General features: G+C 36.1%; 1 protein-coding gene across 2 annotated transcripts in view; it reads left to right on the top strand.

The window, feature by feature from the left end:
- arrb1 (arrestin, beta 1) overlaps positions 1 to 25,291 on the top strand; it is a 56,614-nt gene that overhangs the window by 16,103 nt on the left and 15,220 nt on the right. For both annotated transcript variants that reach the window (XM_041258606.1, XM_041258605.1), the window contains exons 2-7: positions 14,698 to 14,728; positions 18,283 to 18,343; positions 19,605 to 19,649; positions 21,576 to 21,772; positions 22,214 to 22,273; positions 22,383 to 22,450. In XM_041258606.1, the coding sequence (XP_041114540.1) occupies positions 14,698 to 14,728; positions 18,283 to 18,343; positions 19,605 to 19,649; positions 21,576 to 21,772; positions 22,214 to 22,273; positions 22,383 to 22,450 (462 nt within the window). The remainder of the gene's footprint in view (positions 1 to 14,697; positions 14,729 to 18,282; positions 18,344 to 19,604; positions 19,650 to 21,575; positions 21,773 to 22,213; positions 22,274 to 22,382; positions 22,451 to 25,291) is intronic.

Below are 25,291 nucleotides of genomic sequence, written 5' to 3'. Positions count from 1 at the left end.
GCATCTTTACACACTGCAGACTCACTATGAAGCCACCCAGAGCTACAGCTTCGGAGGACAATGCAGCTCTGGGCAGGTGACAGGCAAGCCCACAGGCACCCAGCCTGGATTCGAACTTGCAATCTCCAGACTATATGGCACATCTGCGTGGAACGCCTTTACTGGATGCTCCACTCGAGAGCCACAATTTGACTGGCGAATACCATGTCCAGTCATCTCAACTTTCCTCCCGCAATTCTGGACAAATTACCGCCACTTAGTAAATGAGGCACACAGTGTCTAAATTGTAGAGTAAATTGCTCAGTGACCCCAAACCTTATCATGAGAGCAGCATGTAGCTAAAAGGAAGTGTTCTCTGAACAGTGTAATTATTTTTGGATACAAATATGCAAAAACCAATCTCCATCAAATATGTAGCATACAGGAAACCGCAATATTGATTTCTGAAAATTAGATAAAAGCTGTTTGCTAAGATTTTAGGCACTGCAATAAACATACCAAGTAGCCCTGCAAAGATATTAATGTCTGTAAGAACTGGACTCCCAGTATATCTAGAATACAGGTTCCCTGGAAATCTTAGCTCCAGTTTTATCTTGGAAATCACTGACTAGCTCTTTCAAGAGTCCCTCTGGGCAGGTAATAGCAGATTGAGATGAGAGCATCACTGACATGTTGCAGAGTGAAGGAAACACTTAGTATCAGAATGACAGATGGTCATTTCCAGAGGTGTTTGCAGGCAATTAAGAAGAGGGGCAGTAACACCACACAGTAAGACTCAGGGAACAAAAGCTACAATTATCCAGCTAAAACAAAACATTTCATAGGTCAATAAGTGATACAATTCAAAGAGGTCACAATGTGCACAGTCTTAAATATCTAGAAGAGTGACGACATACATTTAAATTAAAGCCTGTCTGGTCACTTTATGATTGGCAAAACTTACGTTTTATCCCCACCAAAGTACGATCATAGTATGAATACCAGTGGAGGTAGCTGCTTTACCAGCTAAAGAAAATGTTGCTATGGATTTTTCTGGTTACTAAACAAGCAACATAAGACGAGTGTTAAATATATTTGATATGATCCCTTAGAAATCTCCACCCAGTCGTACTGCTGAACATTATTGCATTACACAATTAACAAATATTAATGGTTTTGATAAAACAAAAAAACTATTAAGCTCAAAATATTAATATGTGATTTATTATGGTATTCTGTGCACTCCTCAAAATAAAATAAAACATTTAAATGAAACCAAAGGGTCCTAGGTATACAATATGTTTACAGTAGAAGAAAACAAGCAACATACAGAACTTTTGGTTGTGCTTATCTTTCGTTAGCCTCTCTAGCCAGGTAAGCTTTGTTTCTCAAATATTTGATTGTTGGTTTATAAACAGGGTGGGCATTAATATTGATATTTTGAAATGATAGAGATATCATTCAAAATCAATAATTTTTAAATTGCAATATCATGGGATTAAAAATAAAACACTTTTTATTGATAATACTGCTAAAAATACAAACACAGTATAATCAAGTTTACACACACTGTACATACCAATCATTGTTTGTCAAGTAGGCAAACACCACACATTCAAGTGTTATTTAACCATTTTATTCCATTGATTTTTCCTTTTTCTAAGAACCTGATTGTGGCAGGCTGGAGAGTGGATAGAGGCCCAGAAACAGTCTGCAGTTAAAAAAAAAAAAAAACTAATTTTATTATAAATAAACAAAAATACAGGTGCACAAGTGCAAAACAAAAAATCTTTAAACACAAATAAAACAAAATTCACAAAAATAAAGGTTCACAAGGGCAATGCCTTCAAACAAAAAAACTCTTTAAACACAAATAAAACTTTCAAAAAAAACTTTCAAACTTTCAAACTTTCAAAAATAAAAACTTTCAGGCTGGGCAATGCCTTTTCAAACTTTCAAACTTTCAAACTTTCAAACTTTCAAACTTTCAAACTTTCAAACTTTCAAACTTTCAAACTTTCAAACTTTCAAACCACCAACCTGCTTCCTCAACTCCCTCCACCCAATGAGAAGCAGAGGCCTCCTTTTATGTCTGGTGGCTGGGCGCTGATTGATCGTTAATTAACCTAATCAACTAATCAACCCCAGCCACCTGAACATAATAAACCCAGGCAGGTAGGGCAAATTAACCCCATCCCTGCCAATTTAAAAAGGGCAGAGCTTTGCTCTGCCACACCGATTAACAAAAATATTTCAAACCTTCAATAGCCACAAATCAAGAAAAACTATATCCTGTTTTACAAAAGTGGGTGCATCAACTAATTAAGAAAATAATAATTTTTAAAGGGATACACACCTAAAAACAACTTAACACAAAAACCATAATAAATAGGAAAATAGTCTTTAATAATCTGATATATTATATCAGATTATATATTCAGAACGTGTTTTTTAACACATGTAATTAAACAATAAAACAATTAAAGAAATGAAGGCTTTTCAGCCTGTGGCCTTCTGGAAAGTGTAGTGCTTTGCTCCCCTGGACTACACTTTGTCTCACACACACACACACACACACACACACACACATATATATATATATATATATATATATATATATATATATATATATATATATATATATACACACAAAATTATTTGTGATGGTAGACAGAGTGCTGATGGACTAGTATTGTGATATCAGGCTTGTTTTTGTGGTGTAAACTATGATATTGTTTGGCAGTTAGCATGTCATCTTTTTCTATGGGGATGCTAACATGTTTGGCATACATGGAAAGCAAACGATGAGTTGAAGCAGCAATCCACTGATGAAACTTGTTATGTGTGGGAGGCTGTCCCTTTTCATGAACTACTATAAGCTGAAGCAACTGTACAGAAAGAATACACTTGGATAAACAATGACAATTTCTTGTAGCTACGCTTTTGCTACGATTGTATCTTAGTACAGAACTATCCCATTGCCATTGCACACGTGCCACTGCATTGATTACAGTTTTGTGTGAGAAAGGAAAACTAAAGGTCTCTGTGGCATTGATGTAAGATTCAAGTGCATATCTTAGACAGCAGCAGCATTTAGACAGGTACATGCATTAAATCAAATTGAGGTGCTAAACTTGGAAAATAATTATTTCAGCACTATCTATATTCTGGATGCTGATTATGCCACAACTATCTTGGATTCTTGGGGGATCAGTTTGCGACCAACATTGAGGTGCAACAGTCAGCCTGGAGAACACTTCGACAATGCCTAAAGATTTTCAATATGAAGCAATTTTCCCATGTCTGCAGAATCAATTACCCATGTAATCAGAAAAAGCTGGCATATTTGCCTGTTTCCCCATCCATCGTTACATTTGTAATTAATGTGTGATTGCTGATGCTCCAGCTTGCTTTTACTTCCAAAACACATTTTAATGGAACATGTCAATATCACAGACAATAGTTTTTTTTTCCAATTATGATACTCCAGAATTAGTATATCAGAAGCAAGGCATCTACTGCATATTGGATACAAAATGTGAGATTCAATTATAAAAGCAATAGGATTGACAAGAAGCAAGACTCCACTTTCTCAATTGTGGAGAAGGAATTAAAAAGACAAATACAATGTTAGGATTACATAGCCATAAGTATGGAATACAAGTTATTTATTTGTCAGTATTATTTTATAAGTGTCCCAAATCCGGTTCTGTCACTTGCTGCAATGCAGAAATAGGCCCCTCGTATCAAATGTGTAGGTTTTGAATATTAAATAATATAAATAATACTTGACCACATTTTCAAAGCACACATTTATTTCTGGCCTAACGAACATTACACTTATAAGGAAGCCTACAGCAGCAGAGGACTGAATGTTCTCTATACAATTATGGGAGTCTCTGGAACATCTCACAAAAGCTTAAATCATGGCAAATTCAAGGTTTTCTTTATAATTTCTTCTCCAATAGAAGTAATATGTCATTTAGCTTTAGCAGAATAGCAGGATGAGGAGCTTGCTTTTATCTTCACATATTGTAAACTAAAGGAAAATATGTTGTGTGCTTTGAATGAACGCCTCATTTCCAATGACAAATATTACATTCTTAATAAATGAATACAGACTCGAATGATGAGCTTTGTGGTTTTTGCAGACATATTTTATTACCTTTAACCTTCAATTAAGAGTAAAGTTACATTAAGAAGTTAGTCACAGTTTAAGGATAAGTTTATAAAAGCATCTATATATGTGCCTGTGACAGAGAGCGAATGAATCCTAATCAACAATCTCCCTCCCGACCTGTGAGGGCATTGTATAACCAAAGCAGAGTGTCCCAGAGACCAAGCAGAGGCCATCCAGGAAGGGGGGCGGGTCCACAATACCAAAGGTCAGCGCCTTAATGCGGTAGGTGATGTGTCAGCCATGGATTGGAGGAGACGTGATTGTCCGTGCCACAGAAAGAGGGCGTGGCGGACCATATTTAGGGGAAGTGGCCTCATTGATCTGTTCCTCCCGTTACGGACTGACCATGAGGAATAAATAGAAACCGTGAGTGTATAGTGTTGTACTGTCTGTCTATTTAACTGCATCTTGTTTGTCATTGTACATGGCTAAAGATCCGGGAGCTGTCGCTGTCAAGCCAGCATTAAACACGGACTGCACTGTACCATTATAAAACATTAGCTTCACATTCACAACACCACTTGCACCCCAAGCACTCCCTGTTGGACTGGTGAACATGTCGGTGTCTTAAAGTGTGTGTTTGTTATTATTATTTCGGGACTGAACCCCGTGGCTTTGCTCACTATACACATTGTTATGTATAGTCAGTGTTATTATTTAAAAGCCTTAATGAAGCTTCATTATTTACCCTTGGAACTGTTGTTGGACTGTTGTTATTAAGTACTGCACCACCTCTACACCTGTGCACTACTAACCACTTTATAGTGTCACAGTGGAGTAAATGAAATTTGTGGGGGGCGGGATGCACCCCCCCCCCCCCCCCCCCCACAGCTGCCGGTTTCACTTCCTTGAATTCGACAGTAACGACTCCTTTGCTTTGCACAGTGAACACGAAAATATGAGCTCTTTAATTATTTCAACACTGTATCCAAACTGTAACAACACAAAATGCCAGTGAGAGTGTTTATTGATTGATTAGACTTTAGCTATATATCACTATTGCAGGACACTATTATACACTTTTTTTTTTATTTGCATCCTCCTATGTCACCTACCCTTAAAGTTGGGCCTTTTAGTGCTATTAAAGCACTAGAGGCTGCCTGAAGATCCAGCATAGCCAGGAATTGAATTCTAGTAAGATGTGAATCTATACAATAAAGATGAGCTGCCTACTTTTGACATGACACATTTAAAATCGTTTACGCTGCAGGGAAACCAGCAATTTCCCCCTCTTGCCTAAATTATTTAACTGCAGTAACTGATTAATTTTCAACTAATTTGAGCCTTCTGGCATTGGACACCCCCCATTTAATTAGCTAATTAAAACTAAAGGTTCTGTCTTTGGGTCAGTGTGTCTTCCAAAGACTCCTGATTCAACAGATTCTGTTGCATAAATAATGACCTCACTGGCTGTCATCAGAGGTTTTACTATGTGATGATTTACTCAGATGAACTTGGGCAATTCAGCCCAGAGGAAGCAGCTGCTCAGAAAACCTGGCACTTAAGTTCTAGCAGGTGTCTCTTTTCTTCAAACTCTTGGACATTGGTGATGCAGCTATAGCTCTGAAGATTTGCAATTGGAAGAAGATTTGCAATTGGAAGTCTCTAGTATTTAGAGGCATTTGTATATCAAAGATACAGTTCTATTTATTGTGTTAATGTTAAACAGCAGAGGCCATCTGCAGTTGCTATGCCAACCGTTGCTAATGGAGTTAACATCTGCATATGCTGCCTTATTGAAAGTCTAATGTACCCCTTTGTTTACTTCCTGACGTAGCACTGGGAGAACTTTGTTCTAAAAACTCTTTTGAGGTTAGATGAATATGCTTAATAGTCAGCTGGGCTAATGAAATATATTTCATGTTGTTATTATTATTATTATTATTATTATTATTATTATTATTATTATTATTATTATTATTATTTTAATTCAGTAATAAATAATTAGGAAGCTGAAAATATGAGCTGTTGTGACTTTATGATAACATGGCTAAATTATTATTTTATAAATAAAAAGAAGTACAGTTGCATTTTCTCAGCAGTGTCATTTTTGCATGTGTACTCTTTGTGTTCAACTGTTTTCGGCTGTTGGGTTGTGTAATAGCGTCGTGAGAATTTGCTGCGAGTGACTGAGAGAGAGAGGGGGATTGACGTTTAAACACAGCACCGGCACTCCCAGATTTATTTACAAACAAAAAGGAAAACAAAACGTGTGTCTGTAGCAACAACGGTGTACAGAGCACGGGCGAGTATACACCATTCAAGTGTAAATAAAGAAAAAACTAAAATTCTAAATAAAACACAGCAGGAAACAACCAAATATAAAACACAGTGGGAAACAGCTAAATATAAAAGGCTTCCCACTAAAAAGGAGGTGCCACTGAAGGAGCCTCCACTGACACGCCTTAGTACACTTAAACAGGATTTAAAAATCACCTAAATTAATCCCAAACTCCGGAAAAATCACGATCATGGCTCTGCATGCGGTGCTCAGTGATTTGTTTGTTATATTGTACTCACTGTAAATGTAGAGGCTTTGTTGTCTGGGTAGTGTGGACTGTCCTGTCGTGGCTCAACAGCCTGGAGATGTGTCAGTAGCTCCCTTTTGTAGCGAGATGCTCCTCTGGGACCCGCCCATCAGCTTGTTAGGAATTTGCAGCCTGCCAAACCCAGCTGCCTTCCCCTGTTATCAAACACAGCAGGCAATCTGTCTCAGGGCATCTGGCTCTCTTTTTAACCAATTAAACTAATAACAATAAACACAAGAAAATTCAAACAAAATACAAACACACACTATAGACCCATGTGCAGGGTAATTCACATACTCCTTCGGTCCTTTTATCAGCCCTGAACATGAGTCAGAGAAGCGGACAAAATGAGACAGGGACCCTTTAAGCTTCTGGAGCTTTATACTCAAGAAAATGCTTTTGTCAGGAACACAACATAAACCTATTAGTCGGTAACAGTGTAACATTGGTTTGAACTGTTTTTTTAATGAAGGACCTAGCTTTCGGAGACCTTGTATGGTTGTATTCTTTCAGCTCAATGCTATGCAAGCATCTTCCTGGAGCTTTAGCAGACACTTGCAGTGGATTGATTCCAATTCATGTTTCTGTGCTGCAGGTGTGATTCTATCACCTGTCTATTTCTGCTTGTCCCTTGGGATATAAAAATAATGCTCTTTTTTATGTCCATGTCGATAAGACCAAGTCATCTGATGCTAACTCTTCCGTTTATGCATTGCTTTTATGTATTCACTAAATGTAATGGCACGTCAACTTTTATCATCATGTTAAAAAAACAATGAGGATGTTGCTGCTTCCTGAGGTTTAGGTCAGGTAGTCACGTTATCTATCTATCTATCTATCTATCTATCTATCTATCTATCTATCTATCTATCTATCTATCTATCTATATATATATATATATATATATATATATATATATATATATATATATACACACAGTACTGTGGAAAAGTTTTAGGCAGGTTTGAAAAAATGCTGTAAAGTAAGAATGCTTTCAAAAATAGACATGTTAATAGTTTATATTTATCAATTAACAAAATGCAAAGAGAGTGAACAGAAGAAAAATCTACATCAAATCAATATTTGGTGTGTCCACCCTTTGCCTTTAAAACAGCATCAATTCTTCTAGGTACACTTGCACACAGTTTTTGGAGGAACTTGGCAGGTAGGTTGATGCTTGGTAATTGATGCTGTTTTGAAGGCGAAGGGTGGTCACACCAAATATGGACATGAATTAGATTTTTCTTCTGTTCACTCACTTTGCATTTAGTTAATTGATAAATATAATCTATTAACATGTCTATTTTTGAAAGCATTCTTACTTTACAACATTTTTTCACACCTGCCTAAAACTTTTGCACAGTACTGTATATATATATATATATATATATATATATATATATATATATATATATAATTGAAGTTTGGATGTAAATCTGATTTAATTAAGCAAGTTTCTCTCCATTTCTGTTTCTGCACAGTAAAACATGCCTCTTTGACTGTGCAGTTTTGTGAACCCATTGCCAGTCAAATACATGTCGCGTTTGCTTGGATATGGTAACTTATCTCTGATGAACTAAGAATGCAAACAACATTTTGTGCACAATTACGTAGACAGCAGGACTATCCAAGAAAAACCAGAGCATTGATTCAAGCTGAAATGCAAAGGGACGTCAGATTTATGCTTTTAAATATATGCAGATGACTGCAGTTTGTTGGGTGGGAATGATGAAATGTGTAGGTTGATGATTCATCTGGTCTGAAATGCTCTGGGACCAGCCATACATTCAATAGCATCTGTTGTATAGAGAATAGTATTCCAATTGTCCTGCTGTGGGACTGAATAGCAATCTGATAGGGACTTAAAGGTTAGGATTAAGTTATAGGTTTGGGGTATAACTGTGATTTAAATTAATTATTATGGTTGCGGTCTGATCCTGGACACTTTGCTCTGGACGAAGCATCAATCTGCAGTAAATGCAGAGCTACATTTGTGTGTTTGGCTATGACAGGTGTTGTTTGAGGTGCTGGTATCAATCCCTTTGCTTAGCTGTGAAGGGAAGAGATTGTTTGGGTGTTTGCCTAAAATCCCTCTAGAATTTTTTTACCTTATTATTCCGCACATTGGGGCTAACGGTGTGTCTAATTTACTAATTGGTCGAAACTAAATATATTTGTTCACAACAGTCTGTCTGAAAAATGTATGGGCATAATATGAATTCAGGCAGTAAATGTGGGAAGCAGTGTGATTTGTTTCCCCCTTGGCAAATGTAATGCCAAAAATAAAGTGCGACAGCGTTGTGGGCCCAGATGGTATAGCAGGGACTCAGAAACAAGGAAGCTGCAGTTGCTGCTCATTTTAATAAGCAAAATAACACAAAGTGCAAAAGAAAAGGCACAGGGGCCAAAACAGAGGGTTAAACAAAAACAAAACTGTTCAGGCTGGGCAGAGCCTTCACTGAACTTTATCAAACCAAAAAATATAGACAGACAGAGACACACACACACACACACACACACACACACACACACACACACACACACACACACACACACACACATTCAGACACATTCTCAAATGTATTTTGGCAGGGATAGGAAATTAACCCGGTCCCTGCCAACTACCACCAAAACACCACTAAACAATATTATTTACAGGTAGGGCCCTGCCATGCCACATAAAGTAATACAAAATAAGTCCTTAAGTGCTGTTAGTATTGTAAGTCATTTAAATGGTGCTCATCTTGTTCTGTTAGAAAACATGATTTCATAGTCTATCTCTCTGTGATAAGACTAGGGGCTCTTTTTTTTTTACTACAGTGAAATATAAAAAGTTGTCAGATATATCTCAGTTGGCAGTTCTGGCATATGCAGAGCTATGCACATTTTCTTGAATATATGTGTTTGTACACCCCGCCCCTGTGTGCATTTTGTGTTTGCTTTGTCTATTGTTGTATTTGATTTAAATGTATTTGTCCACGTGTGTTTTAGGTCGGTAGGGAAGGGTTAACCCTTAGCGGTCCATTTATTCAGCGCTTGTCAGGCGCGTCAGGCCCAATTTTATTTCATACGCGCTGTTTATTTTACACACACTGTTTAAAATGTTTTCCTTGTAAAACAGGTTTAAAAGGCACTGCATATCAAAGGACATTCAGTACTGCATCTACAGCCAAGTCCCACCCCTTGTTTGCTGCATTTTTCACGTACCTCTTCATAGTGCATACTGATAAATCCTCTCCTGATCACTGGTTTTATCACCAAACTCCTTAATAATACGATCCAAGTCATTATTTTATTACCATAACTATCTCAAAAAGCTCTGCAAGTGTCGGTGATATTCTTTCAGCGCAGGATGCAGAAGCAGCTATCTTCTTTGTTTGTGTACGTGTTATCTGTGTGGTGCAGGGGCTATGTGTATTGCTCAGATACGCCCCCCTTTATTGGTCTCACTCGGCCATTGAAAGGTTTTTTTCAGCTTTTTTCCGGAGAGAAAACGACTAGAGACCTGTGCTTGACGTCTTTTTGATGATGTCGGGCTAGAAAGGGAAAATTGTAATGTCAGACCTGGTCTGACATGTGTAGAATGTACCTGAGCCCGAATGAATGATTAACAAGCAATCAAGCTCAGGCACAACTGCCCAAAAGAGGCAAGAACTTCTCAGTCTAGGTTGAGTGTTCAGGCCATAAGAACAAGAGAGACGTAACTTAAAAAGAAAGATTCATGCTGGATTTGGACCTGAACGATTCTTGTTTGTGTCAGTGTTTGTTTTGCAGCTGTTTTGTTTGTTTGTTTTGACCACTTTGCCTTTTGGTTTGTATAGTGCTTTTGTGTTCTGTTGTGTTAAAACCTTTTATTTTACAATAAAAACATGCATCTGTGCTTCACTCGCAGTACTGTGTCTGTCTATTTCCTGGTCTGACGTCACCACCAAGGTAATACAAATGCTTCTGTTTTTTTTTTTTTCTTTTTTCTCTTAACTCCCATGTAACATAACGATATCAAAGGGTGTAACTTGGTAGTCATTATATACAGGACCATTCTAGGTAGATATTTGACATGTTCACTAAATAAAATGCATTTGATTGGAATACATGTTTATTTTGTTACAGTATTATTACAGTACCTGAGAGCTGGCTCAGACAAGAATTCAGTATTTACATCGTCAAGGCTTAATGCACCTGAACATTTTCATTAAATAGATAAACACGACCTGCACAAAAGGTCTCTGAGTAATAGTTATTTCTTGGGGAAGCAGAATCTCTGTGCTACACACCAAGTGAATCTATACATAAACCAACTGATACGCACAATTATACCCCAAACCTTAACCTTAGATTATATTCTATCCTTGAAGTAACTATCAGATTGTAAAAATGCTGCAGCCGTAAAATGAAATCACGTTTTCTGTACAGCAGATGATGTTCAAAGTGTGAATGCTTCCAGGGTATAAATCTATGGCTGTTTGATAATGTCCCAACTGCTGGGTGTTTTCAGCCTTGACTTTATTAAGCTGGAAACAACATGTCTGTTATTAGCAAGCTGGATGATTTATTTTGCGTTAGTAATTTAATTTCTCCGCAGCTGGATGGTTTCAGGGCTGAATGGAATACTGTATTTTATTTGCTAATACTTACTGAATGACACTGACGAATGGGGGGTGGGGTGGCGTGGTGTGGGGCGTTTTCAGGTGGGGGGGCCACAACCCCCACACACGGCACAAAACTGAAAAACTGAAAGAACATCTTCATCACTTTCCCTGAAAATGGTGGTTCTTGCTGTGAACCAGACAGCTAGATAAAAAACAAATAATAATTTCATTGCATACAGCGGATTTAAATGCCTGCCCCCCTAGGGCCAGCTCTAATGACGCAAATGGTGAAATTTACAGCAGTAGCTATTACTGCCTTTTAACCCTAACAGTTACAATGATATCGTTTCCATTTTAGTTATGGTACATGTGTTTTTGCCAAAGTTTCCAATAAGCTTATTTAAGGTTATTATAGCTACATCTATTAAGGTTTTCCCTCTGCATATATGAAATGGATTATGTGCTAAGAGGATCTCAAATTACATTCAGATTAGTCTCCCTTGTGATTTGTCCCCTTGATTTAGAACTTCAGAGAGTGACTGTACAATACAAAAACAATTTTGGAGGTCTGTGACAAGGACGTGCCAAGGAGTGCAACAATACAATGTCCAGACTCAGGTTTCACTCCCAAAACTGTCTATGTTTTATTACATTTTCACAAATACAAAAATAAACTCTCAAAAAAAAGGAGGTCGCCCTTATACCAGCAATGCTATAGGGGAAGCAGAAACACGGTGGGTTTCAGTCCCAAACAAAAATAAACAAATCAAAATAAAACACTCTGATGACCACAATTCCTCTGTGCATGAAACTGTGCTCTCGGTGCGTGTATTTGTGAGAATCTCGGAGCTGTGCAGTGCTGTGCAGTGGTAGGGTGCTTCCGTCTATTCGCTGGCTCAGTGGCTGCAGCTCTGGTCTCCACAGTCCTCCTCTGCTACTGTGAAAACAACAAAATACTATCTAACTCAAATAATACCATCAAAATAATACCTCCCTGCATCCAGCCCTGTGCCCTGGTATAACCAATCACTACCTGGCCCACAGCTGATCGCATGGGAATTGTTTCAAGCATGTGCAGCTACGTCCTTCCTCCGAGATGGCTGACTTCCTGTTTCCTCCCACCATCGAGTTGACCCTTCTCTAGAGAAGTGTACTACCAACCTCACACGGCACCATTTCTGATCGGAAGGGAGATTTACACCATCAATTCTTTATCTCCTTATCACAAGGTCCATTAAATAGATAATTTTTGAAAGGAAGTCTTAGGGGAGCAAAAAGGCAGGCACGTAATGATGAAACAATGTCACAGTCATTCAATCTTCAAATTGAAAAGAGCTAAAGGACCTTTCTGAAAACATAACTCATAACTCAACATAAAAATTTATTGTAGATTTAACGCAAAAACACAACTATCAGTACCTCATGTTATCTAAACTACAGTGGTAGGCATGTATAGAGCAGGCATCTCACATTTCAGAGTCCCTTTTAAGTAAAATTGAATTCATCAACTGAGCTTTTAGTCGTAATGAGACATAAACAGTGCATAGGAAATCAATTACAGGATCTCAACGAAGTGATAGAAGGCCACAATGTACCAACTAGCAAGACAGATAGGTTGGATATTTTGTTTGCTAATATCTGTGATAAAATGTTAAACATACAAGTGATATGTCCAAGTGACAATGCATCATATTGGAGTTTGAGGATGCAGGACATTCAAATTGAAATTTCCATTTAAAACTTTTCAACATACATACATACAAGCAACACTGTAAATGTAAAAAAAACACTAGACCACCTACCATAAGTTAGTTCCTCTTAGTTTTGTAACATTATCAGTGTGCTTTTAATTAACGAATTACATTTATTTTTGAGTAAACATCTGTAAAAAGTAGGGGGCCACATTAAACACGAGAATGTATTGATTTATTTTTTTTCTCAGAGGGTGGATGGACTTGGTCAAGGTTGCCTGAACACTTTCCTTGATAAGGGTATAGTGGGGGCTGTAAAACCAACTTTTTAGCTCGTCAAAGTAGTACCACACATAAATACTCCAAAGCATTTGTTATAAAATGTGCATTGAGATCTCTGTCTCCTCTGTTACCGATGAGCTGCCAGTTTTCTCCATGTTGTGTCACTTTACTTACATGTGAAAGCCAGCAGCTATTTCAATGTGGGTCACTTCAACAACATATTGCTGTGACCTAGAATTAACAGTGATGTAACTCCTAACTGAGACAGTGTTGGCTGACAAATTGCCATTTGCTGCACTTATTTACTTTTGGCATATACAGTCACAGACAAAAGTATTTGGGGAGTTAAAAAAAAGAGGAACCACAAAGAAAGTGATTTTTATAATTTCTAATTGTTCTGTTGAAAAGATATACATTAAAGTAAAGATTCAGCTTTATGATAAAACAACAAATTATTACATAACATGCATACAATGAAAAATAATATGCAAAAACTAATTTCACACTTTAACAAAAGTATTTGGGCAATCAACATATTTCTTATAAAACCCATTCACTGTTAATTATTGACAATTCTCATGATTGAAAACCAACACCTGATGACAATTATAGAATAAATAAATACATAATCATCAAGTGCTGAAAAATAAATTGGAAATTTGTGATTGAAAAAAGCAACACAAATGGTTAAAACTAAAGACGATCTCAAAATGGCAGTGATACAACCATGAGATAGTATCCATATTACAGTGCTTAGTGCGGAAAGACACAAAAATATAACTCTGTAAGGTAAATGTTGAGTTTTGTGACAGGGCTTCAGATTGATTGTTGCCTTTGGTATGAAAACAACTTGATGGCGTCATACGTCCGACACTGATGCTTTGACGTGATGTGCTTGGTGTGAAAAGACCTTAACAGAAAACAATAATTTCATAGTATATAAAAAATGAAAGCTCCGAAAAAAACAGATTGACATAAAACTCGAAAATAAGCACAGAAAAATGAAATTTATAAAAACCGAAAAACAGAATCTCTAATCTCTAAACACAAAGCGTGAGGTAAAACAAAGACATCTGTGGTTGTGGAATCTCAAATGGATTATGGTGAAGCATTCAGTCAATGTTATCATGAGTAATCATCATCCCCAAAGGCTTCACTCTGGTACCTGAACCTTACTCTGGCGATGTGTTTCCAGATGCTGAAGCTTTTCAAAACATGTATTCAGTGGTGAAATTCTACTGTACAATCAATATTTGTATTTTAAACCTTTTTGCAACTTTACAAATAACCTTGTACAGAACTAATAAACTCAGAAAGCTAATTATTCCTATTTGTAACATATGTATGAGAGCAAACACTAAAACCATCAAGCCACATTAGCCATGGGTTCTGTGTGTCTCTCAAAAGTAAACTATTAAGTTTATTTTCTTTTTTTCTTTGTCTTTCAGAGTCTTTAAGAAAGCAAGTCCAAATGGAAAGGTAAGCAAGCTCTTCTTCCACCAGGATGTTATTTGAAAAATAACACACCCATAACAGATACTCTTTTATACTTATTACTCGGCACACTAATCTTTATTTTGATTGATTGCTTGGTGAGCTGTGGTTTGCTCATGCTGGTAAGAGTTCAGGTGTGAAAGTGTCTGCTCTCAATTCTGCCATTTCTTAGATGCATTTTATTGAGTAGATACAATGGTGTGAACTGTGTGATCTCAGATAAGAAGTACATTGAGGTAAATACATGTTTGCGATGATTAGAACCCCTTCAAGGTGTGTTTTGTAATTAAGAGTAAAGCAGTATATCACATTGACAAGACAGCAAGCATCTGTGAGTATTGGTTATATCATCACTTCTGGTAGCTAAAAAAAAAACTTTAAAAAAATCCTAAACTTTGACAATCTCACAAAGATGCACAATTGCCATAGGTAATGTAGGTTCAGTGCATGCTAATGTGTCAAGTAGTGCTCTTTTTTCTTTTTCTTGGATTTCTTTCACTTTTGCTTATGATATCTTATTATACTACAACCATAAGGGTTATGTACTGCTGAATAATACACTGATGTGTAAAGGCAGAACTCCCACGAAATGAACTACCCCTGCATTTCAGATTATAGTGATGGATGTTAATAAATTCTGCATCAAAAGAATCAGAACCAGTCTAGCAGCTACTGCAATTATGTATTCAGCATTATAAAGCAGGATATTCTGCATTCAGAGTGGCTGATTAATGACTGTAAAATCAGCTTGTTTGTTGCTACCATTTCTTCTAAAGGGCCATCAAAGAGGTGTTGAAGAATAAAAGGTAGTCGTGCTCTGAATTTTACAACAATAACATTGCCATTGAGTTCCTTCAGATGATATTACATGTTGTATGAGGTATTATATTGCAGGCAGTATCTACTGATCTGGAGGATACTTGAAGTGGCCCGAGCCGACTGATTTAAAACGGTGTCGCAAAGTCTGTGATAATTATCTAATCAGTCCCCCAGCTTGCATAATGTTTTTTGGAGATGCTTGGTGCAGCTGGGATTCGTTTTCTTGTCAATATATAATGACATTTTCTGTGCATGTTGGTTGAATTTAACATTGTTCCTGCACATGGCAGTGTCCATTACACCAGGTAATGTACATTACTTAATTTCAGGATTTCCCATTCAATGTCTTAAGCCAGAATGCATTGCAGAGCAACCTAACAGAGCAAAAATAACTAAATATAATGTGTGTGTGTGTGTGTGTGTGTGTGTGTGTGTGTGTGTGTGTGTGTGTGTGTGTGTGTGCGTGTTTTGGTCCCCACCTTAATGATACTCACTGTCCTACTTATTTTAAATGCGTATGCAAAATGAATATGCAATATTAGTATTATTAAATTCATATATATATGAATGAATCTCACAACTTTGTCCCCAACACCAACTGCTACATTGGAATAGGAAATCAACGACGTGGTCCAGGGTGGGGGTGGGAGTATTTAAACATGGAATTGTCTTGGCTCCCGTACAGTAGAGCAACTAAGATGCTGAGGGTATTACATGAGTCTGACAGCCATCATTGTATAAGAAAATAAATATGATTTGTATTATGTTTAAGAAGAAACTTCTGCAGCATTGTTTGCAGAGCTAATGATGCAGTCATAGCAAGTAGAAGCATCTTGTTAAAACGACATTGTTCTCTATTGCTGTGCATTACTGATGCAAATAGATACTTTGATCAGGTTGTCTTGCAGAATGTTAATCTTAACACCAGAAGGAAAGATTACGGTCAAGGCAGAATGATGTCCTTAATGTTAACAAGGTCTCGAAATGTGAACTCTTGTCTGAGGCATCTGTAACTTTCATGATTTCACACTATAACAATGTGCAACAATGGAGATGATACTAACAGGCTGCAACAGTCCTTGAGGAGGCAGGATCTGTGTTGAGAATTTGAAACAGGAGAGGGTGACTCATCTTTGGGCTGCAGTTTTATAGCTCTTAGATCTGTTTAGCTAATGCCAAGCACTGGTAGTTTGCCTTTACGCAAAACTGAAGCCTTTTCCCCTGGCTCTTCATGCTTTCCCCAAATTCACCCTGAGTACTTAAGGATTTCTATAAAATTAACATAGGGTGTTCAGGCTTCTGGAGGTAAGGGAGCTGTGTGTAGAATTTAAATGATATTTATGAGAGATGACTCATCAGGTTTTTAGCAATGCAGGGAATCATTCAGTGGTTGAGAAAAGGTGGAATATAAGCCTAATTCTTAAAAAATAAATGTTTTACACTTGAAATTAGGGTTTTGTTATCCTTGCACATCCATGGAGGCTGTTCCCGAGCATACTCTAGACATGTATCTCCATTGTATCCATCTTCAGTGCTAATCAATCATTTTAGTTTGTTTCACTTTTTTCGGAGAGGTCTGCAATTTTTGCAATTTTGTTTGGAGGTTAGCTGTCCTGAATAGATTTAATATACTGTACTGTCAACTACAGTGGCTTATTGAGGGCATGGCATTTTATTTATTTGTCTAGATTCTGAGATAATTTATCTCATGATCTTGTCATAACAGTTTGAAATGTTAAGTTCCTGAGATCATTTATCTTAGCAATCTCAACATAACACGTTTCTATTTATTTTTGTTCCGCTGTCCTTAATGAGCCACCATAGCAAACAAATGGTTAGCATGCCAAAAAAAAAAAAGTTGTTTGATGATCATGTTATTTTATGACTTTCAGGTTATTATTAGACAGTAAATCATAATTCATTACCTGTATAGTTTTTCTATGATTAATAATGACCATTGATTGTGACTAATAGTGCAACAAACCATTTGATTTTTATGGTAGATCATCATGGATTTTGATGATCACGTTTTCACATAGATCATGACGTCAAATCATGTCGAAATTCAGAGATCATGTTTGAATACTGCAAATAAGGTCAATGCAGAACTCAATACAGCATTTGAGCTGTACTTCCCCGTAATGCCTCTGGTCTAGGCAGATTAATCTAGTCATTGTATCACACAACATTCTGTTAGCCTATACATTTGGTTACACTTAAATAAACATGGTTACACTTGACAAATGGAAAGTATGAGACGTTGCAAAAAAACAATAATCCATAAGCATAATATTTAGTTGAATGTCAAATAACACAAAAAGCAAACCAATAAAAACAATAGCAGTTCATGATCTTATTCTCAAAGGTGCGCAAAAAATGGTATGTCTTTTATCTCGCATTCATGTGTCATTTCTCAAATGCTATAAACATGCAGCCCTAATTATAATCACTAAATGACTTATGTTTGTCTTCATTTTTATGTTGCTCCAATAGTGATATTTGCACATGTGTCTACCAGGCTTTAAGAATTGTCTGTGAAGCTTTTCAACTATGTTGGCTCCCCCTGTGTCTATATTTTTTGCTGTGTTAACAGAGTTGAAAGAATACAGTGTCACATGTTTTTTTTTTTTTTTGGTAGAATCAGGAAGCACAGACATAATCTCAAGCTTTATACTCCTTAATTCCCCTGTTTTGATAATCAATGTCACTTTGTTTCTCAGCTTACAGTATATCTTGGGAAGAGGGATTTTGTTGATCATGTGGACATAGTGGAACCTGTAGGTAAGTATATACATTAAATTGTGTGTGTGTGTCTGTGTGTGTGTGTATATATATATATATATATATATATATATATATATATATATATATATATATATATATATATATATATTGTTTTGTTAATTAAGATGTCTAGAGACTTCATTACTTTTTGTAATGGAAAACATAAAGAATATATAGTATATAGTATCATAAGTTAATCATCCCCAGTACTGGTGTGACTAATTACAAGTACAGATGAGTATTTTGGTAACATATCGGTATTTTGTTAATTATGAACAAACAATTTTTGTTTTGTTTAATAATATAAATATATATATATATATATATATATATATATATATATATATATATATATATATATATATATATATATATATATATAAAAAAACAAAAAATGCATTGAATCAGCTCCTGGCTCCAGTAGGGCATAGACTAGACCACTGTCAATCTCAAGATAGCGAATCAGTCCGAGGGGAGGAGGGACCATCAGTCCAGCAATGTTTTGTGACACATCCTCCATTGTGGGATGTCTAAAATCATTAGCATTTTCTGCAAGCGTACAGAGCGTGCACTGGGAGAGAGGGGCTCGTAGTTAGCGCACCTTTTTTTAATAAAGCATGAAGACACTCGCATAGCTTCAAATGTTCATTAGCCCTCCTGAAACAGTACTATAGAAATATTTTTTGTTTTTTTTCAGGGGGGGGAGGGGGGTGGTGGTGGTCGGTGTAGAGTATAGTGTTATTATTTCTCTGTCTTTGTCTAGACAAGGGGTAAAAAATAAACAGAAGCTAATGTACTGGTATTGCATGCTTATAATTGCATTTGGTTGTAAAGCAATAGTGTATCTCAGTATTTGTAGTAGTTTTGTTCTGATATGTGGTGTCTAATGTGCATACATCTCATAAACACTTTAGCCTGCTGTTTGCTGCACACTAAGAAATTACTGTTTCATTATTGAAAAGAAAAGCAGTAGCATATCGTCTTGTTAAAGGACAGGACATTTTATCATCACAAAGGTAAGGCATATCTCGCAGGTTTGCAATCTGGTCAGAGTGGTCACCACTTCAACTGTACAGTAATCATTCAGTATGAGTAAAAGGTTCTCTGTACACCCCTAGTAATTACTATCACTTACAGTGTTGCCAGTTTGTATAGCATGTATGTTTAGTGAAGTTCACTGTGCTGGGTGTTAAAGTTACCCTCTGTTAGTGGAATACTGGTTTTGTAATCCTGCAAACTTCTCTACTTTGTGTTGTAGATGGGGTTGTTTTGGTGGACCCAGAATATTTAAAGGAAAGAAAAGGTGGGTGAGACGGTCTGATTTCTGGATTACCTGTCTTCCAGGAGACTACCAGATCCCAACAGCTTTTCCTGTCTTAATTAATCCATATACTGGTTCAATATATCAATACTATCCTGAGCTTCTGACTCGCTCTTCAATCCCACGTGCAAATTCTCAAAGGCTGTTTTTCAATCTTTTGACTTCACTTATAATTCCAGAAACATCTGTGGTGACAGGGAGAAAACGCTTCAGATCTGGACATTGCTTTTAAAATCTACAAGGGGGCTATAAAATCAACATCTGTAGTATAATGTCATGTTAGCCATCAAGCAAAATCATTAAACAAAAAATAAAACTAAAAAATGCTTTTAGAAAACTTTTATTATTAGGTTGATGTACAATGTCCACAGGATAGCATATATTTACAAAATATTTACTATGAATTAATATAATTATGTATCTATTGATGTATTTATTCAGCATGATAAGTGGAAGCTGTGCCGAGATGGGTGAAAGGGTTGAAATCATTAAACAAATTCCAACTGGCGAATTCAACAAATTCTGTGACATATTAATTTTTCATCTACATTACAGGAAGGTCATAGACCTAATTATAAGTTATACACTTTCTTAACTTTGTTTGCAGTACCTGATGAGGCTTGTATACGATTATGTACACCCAAATTAAAGGCATTTAAAGATTAGTCAAGAATAGGGTAGGTTTTTGACTTTTACATTTTCGCTTAGCACTGGCAAAAATGATTTAGATATTGGTCAATAGCTAGATTCTGCCAGTTGGACGAAAATGATCAGTGCTTTCCTTTCAACTCTGAACATACAATTTGGCAGGAATCTAGAGGAAAAAAGTTAATAGGCAATACCCACGTATTGATGCACTTCATGTTCAATGTGCTATGATATGAACAACTGCTGTTGACCTGGAAGATATTTCTAAACTTCCACTACTGCAAACCTTTCACTTTTGCAGGGTGTTGAAAATACAAAATAAATGTTTAATCTCAGAAATAGTATTAAAAAAAAAAAAAAAAAAAAAAAAAAAAAAAAAAAAAAAATCAAGGGAATTGTCGCTTTTGTTAATTTAATCTACATGACAAAAAAGTAGTTACATGTATCAGTTATATACAGTAACATATGAGATCGTTATTGGCTGCTTCATAGTGCCAATTGCAATTATAGGAATTTATTGGTTACCTGTAGTATTCTTAGTACCTGTATTTTATAGTTCAGATATTTTTTTATGCCATAGACAACCGTGGAATTATTTTAAACTACCGTATTCTTTCGAATGTAAGTACAGTACAGTATAGTGATGCATGTATTAAAATTAGCAACAAAAGACGTGACTAACATGATTTACTGCAGAGAAAAGACGAACCAAAACGTTACTGATCGATCTCGAATCATCCATGACCTACAGGCAGCCATTTTTTAAGAAGCGCCATTAGCTTCCTGAGGAATTCAAAGAGACGCTTTTACAATTTCATGGTTTCTAACAAACAGTACCAGCTTGGACAAATCGGAAATGCTGATCAGACCCCCATATTTTTCAACATGCCAAGAAATACTACAGTTTGCAAACTGGGAAAAAAACAGGTGTGAAAAATGAGAAGGAGCACATAACTCTAATGCTCTGTGTGATAGCAGATGGCCGCAAAGAGACAGACATATGTGTAATTGAGGTTGTATCTTTGTAAATGCATATTGGGCTTAAATTTGGAAATTTGGGCTTAAATTCTAAGGAATACGGTATTTAAAATAAAAAAAAAAACATTTGACTTCCATGTATTATATTTATCTGTTGCACAAAAGTAGAGACAACAGTAGGGTTCTGTAGTATTTTGTGCACTTGAGTACTGGAAGAGCTGTTTGTCAGTTTAGACTGTCCTTGCTCTGTTGCCCTGATTCTATTGATCTCTCACACTCCAGTGTTTGTGACGTTAACCTGCGCCTTCAGATACGGACGAGAGGACCTGGATGTCCTTGGCTTAACATTCAGGAAGGACCTTTTTGTGGCCAACATCCAGGCCTTCCCACCAGTGCCTGAAGAGAAGAAGCCCTTAACCCGTCTACAGGAACGTCTGATTAAAAAACTTGGGGAGCATGCCTATCCATTCACTTTCGAGGTAAAATCCAGATGTTTCTTTCATTTTTTTTTTAAAGTTCAAGTTATGGCTGGGAAAATATGATATTATTAATAAATATATATTTTTTACAGTTGTTCCCATTGATAATACTGCATGTGGAATTAAAACATTAGATGGTATAAAATATAAAACGAAATGGGGCAATATGTTTTATTGAGTTCCATTGTCCATTATATTGATGACTCTTCCGAATCCAATTGCATATCACAGAACACATTGATGGCTTAACATGAAACTTAACATGATTGATCACACTTCAAAATAAATTTTTGAGCAAATATCTTCCCTGGTCTAACAGCATGTGTGAGTGAGTGAGCATTCAGATTAAGCAATGGCCCTTTTAAGTGCTATTTAGAAGGTTAAACCTAGTCAAGCTGAGTTTAAATATACTGTGAAATGTTTATTTTTGTTTTTCTTTAGATTCCCCCCAACCTGCCGTGTTCTGTTACCCTTCAACCTGGACCAGAAGACACAGGAAAGGTAATTCAGAAACCAAATGAGAATATGTTTGATGGTCATTTAGTCATCTGTTTCATTTCCTTCTCTGAAATAACTTATGTTTCCTTTTTTTTTTGTTTGGTTTTTGAAGGCCTGTGGAGTAGACTTTGAAGTGAAAGCCTTTTGTGCAGATAACGTGGAAGAAAAGATTCATAAGAGGTACAAATAGAACACACCAGAGTCTTGAAATCAATAGTTCCTCCTTCATCATTGAAAGTCTATTGATAAAACAGAAAGCAGTATTGCCTAATTGCCATAGAATGCAGGGTGAACAAGATCACAGTGGTGAAATTGTTGCCTTTCCAGGAAACATGCCTATTTGTGTATGTAGAATACAGGTCGTTCCTGTCTAGATCATTGTGTACATATTTAGAGTGTATAGAATGCATACTCATTTGTTGTTTGGATTCAATTTATATAACATATATCTATCTCAGATATTAATTCCATGTGACTTATTTTAAAAAGTTTTAAACACCTCTGGTCACAGTAGACCTCTCAGAAACATATCTACTTTCAGATTTCATCTAGTACACCAAAGTTTAAACTGGTGTAAGAAATGCATCAGGAGGAAATACCACATTGTACTAGTGAGGTATTTATTTCATCCATTAGGAGGCGCCTACCAGCACCAAACCCAGACCTATTGTATTTCTTTTTTATTTAGTGATAATGAGGTGGTATTCTGTGGCAGAAAACACTAGCTAGATTAATAAACAGCAACAGTATTTAGACCGGTAGATGAATAACACTTTTACAGTATGTTTCGGATCTAGCATTAACCTCTATGGAGGAAGTCTACTGACGTTCTGCAAATTATTGTATGGAAGTAAAAAATTAAAGTTTATTCAACTTCAATCGACTGAATCATTGGTTCAACCAAGTTCATTTGCATCACAATCCCAAGAGGCAGATCAAAGGTAGGCTGACTTTCAATTCTTTAAAAATACATCTCAGTGTCAGGCCATGATGTGATTCCTTAATCACTTTTGTTAAGTCAATTTTGAAGGTTTTACAAAAATAGTTTCTAAATACATTACAGTATATTGTGATCAATTCTAATATTAAGGCCCAAACACTAAAACAACTATATTGGTATTTATAGGAGAATATGCTTTCTTCCACCAAATCAGAGCAAAACACTATTTATTATTACTTGAATCCCTCTTTTTTATCTTGATTTCTTTCTCCCACCATGGCCTTATTACCAGCTCTCAGCTTGCATTAACACTCATGGGGTTCCTTTAACATAAGTTCCGTGTCAACCTGGTTTTGGCTGCTGATGGCTATCAGCTATTGCTACCAGTACAGTGCTGTAGTGACCTTTTCTTTCCATGTATTTTGGGGCATTTTATTTATTAACTTACTGTTATTAAAACAGGAGCTATGAACTTAGCTTCACTTACTATCCATACCCTTTTTTCCTATAGTGACTCATGTTCTAAATAGAAATAAAGAACAGAATTACCACTGAAAATCTTAAAAAAAAAAAAAAAAAAAAAAAAAACTCTTAATTTAAACCTGTCTACAAACTTACTATCACTGAGATCAGATGTGTGTCTGAGCCTTTGAGGCAAAATACGATGAGCCTTAATGAAATACAGATAAGTTTTAAAACGTGTCAGCCTTATGCCAACACTGGCATCGTATTGAAAATTGTACCATTTCAGAAATCCTTTGCTGGGTGGGTAAAATGAAGGACACATATCCCATCTGCCTATTTTCCATTGGGCTTGGGATGGCTTGCATTTTAAATATTTTGTCTGTTTTTGAAGAGAGGAGAATTATCTTTTAAGGCATACTAACATTTTTAGTGAGCCATTGATTGGGGATAAATGGACAATAAATCGCCCCACTCCCAGTCATTTACCACTGCTAGAAAGTGGTTTCAATTTACCACTGCACCTATGAGACAGCTTGCTTGTTATAATCATTTGCATATATTTGACAGGCGGACTATTGCCCATATTTTGCACACATTAATTTAAATGTCAAGTTCTCTGCAGTATAGTTGTTGTTGCATATCCATGACATGTCATTCTACTTACAAGATCACATGAATAAGCTTTAAACCATCAAAGAAGGTCATGTTAGTTACTCACTGGAGTTCCAAATGACCTTCACAATGAGCAGTCATTTTTTGATAAACATTCATTTTTGCCTGCGTTTCAATCAATTCATGAATAAATTAACAATAAACACTGCTGCTGTTAAAAACAGATACATTAAAAAAATGTAAAATGTTCATGGTTTAAAGCCATGTCTTCTATAAAGTTTTTGATTTAGGGTTAGGGTTAGGGTTAGGGTTAGGCCAAAAACGAATTTATTTAAATTAGTCTACACAAAAATGTGCTCAGTAACAAGCTATGGATTAACAGCTAAAAGATAATTGAAATTAGGTTACATTTTTGTATCTCCTTTACAGTATATATATATATATATATATATATATATATATATATATATATATATATATATATATATATATATATATATATTCGCTCAAAGAGCCAGCTGCCAAACTTAATGCAGAATGCAAATAGTGTTTGGTACCTAAACACCAATCAATGGAATAAAATGCTTAAATAATACGTGTGTGTGTGTGTGTGTGTGTGTGGTGTTTCTGTGCCTACAAGGCTGACAATGATTTCTCTGTATAGTGTGTATTGTATCTGAATATAAAATAAACTTAATTATGCTGCATTAGTATTTTGGCACCATTAGCAATAAAAAGCATGTCTCTGTGAGCTTTTTTGTGGAGAGTGGTGGGTGATATTTTCGGTTTCGCTATGCTGAAAAATAATTGGTTCTTCTATTTAAAAAATAAATCCATTACAGTATAGTAAATTGATATTGTTGTTAAAACTTCAAGAACACTGTTTAGCTTAGTAGTTAGACATAACATGTTTATTTCACCAAAAGTTTCATCAAAAAAGTTATGGGTGAAGCAAAATAAATTTAATACCACAATGTCGCAATATGAACATTATTGCGACATTG

Source organism: Polyodon spathula, chromosome 9 (assembly GCF_017654505.1).
Source record: "Polyodon spathula isolate WHYD16114869_AA chromosome 9, ASM1765450v1, whole genome shotgun sequence".
Taxonomy (NCBI): domain Eukaryota; kingdom Metazoa; phylum Chordata; class Actinopteri; order Acipenseriformes; family Polyodontidae; genus Polyodon; species Polyodon spathula.
Note: the sequence above shows the minus strand (reverse complement) of the source record. Positions and strands in the feature narration are given on the sequence as shown.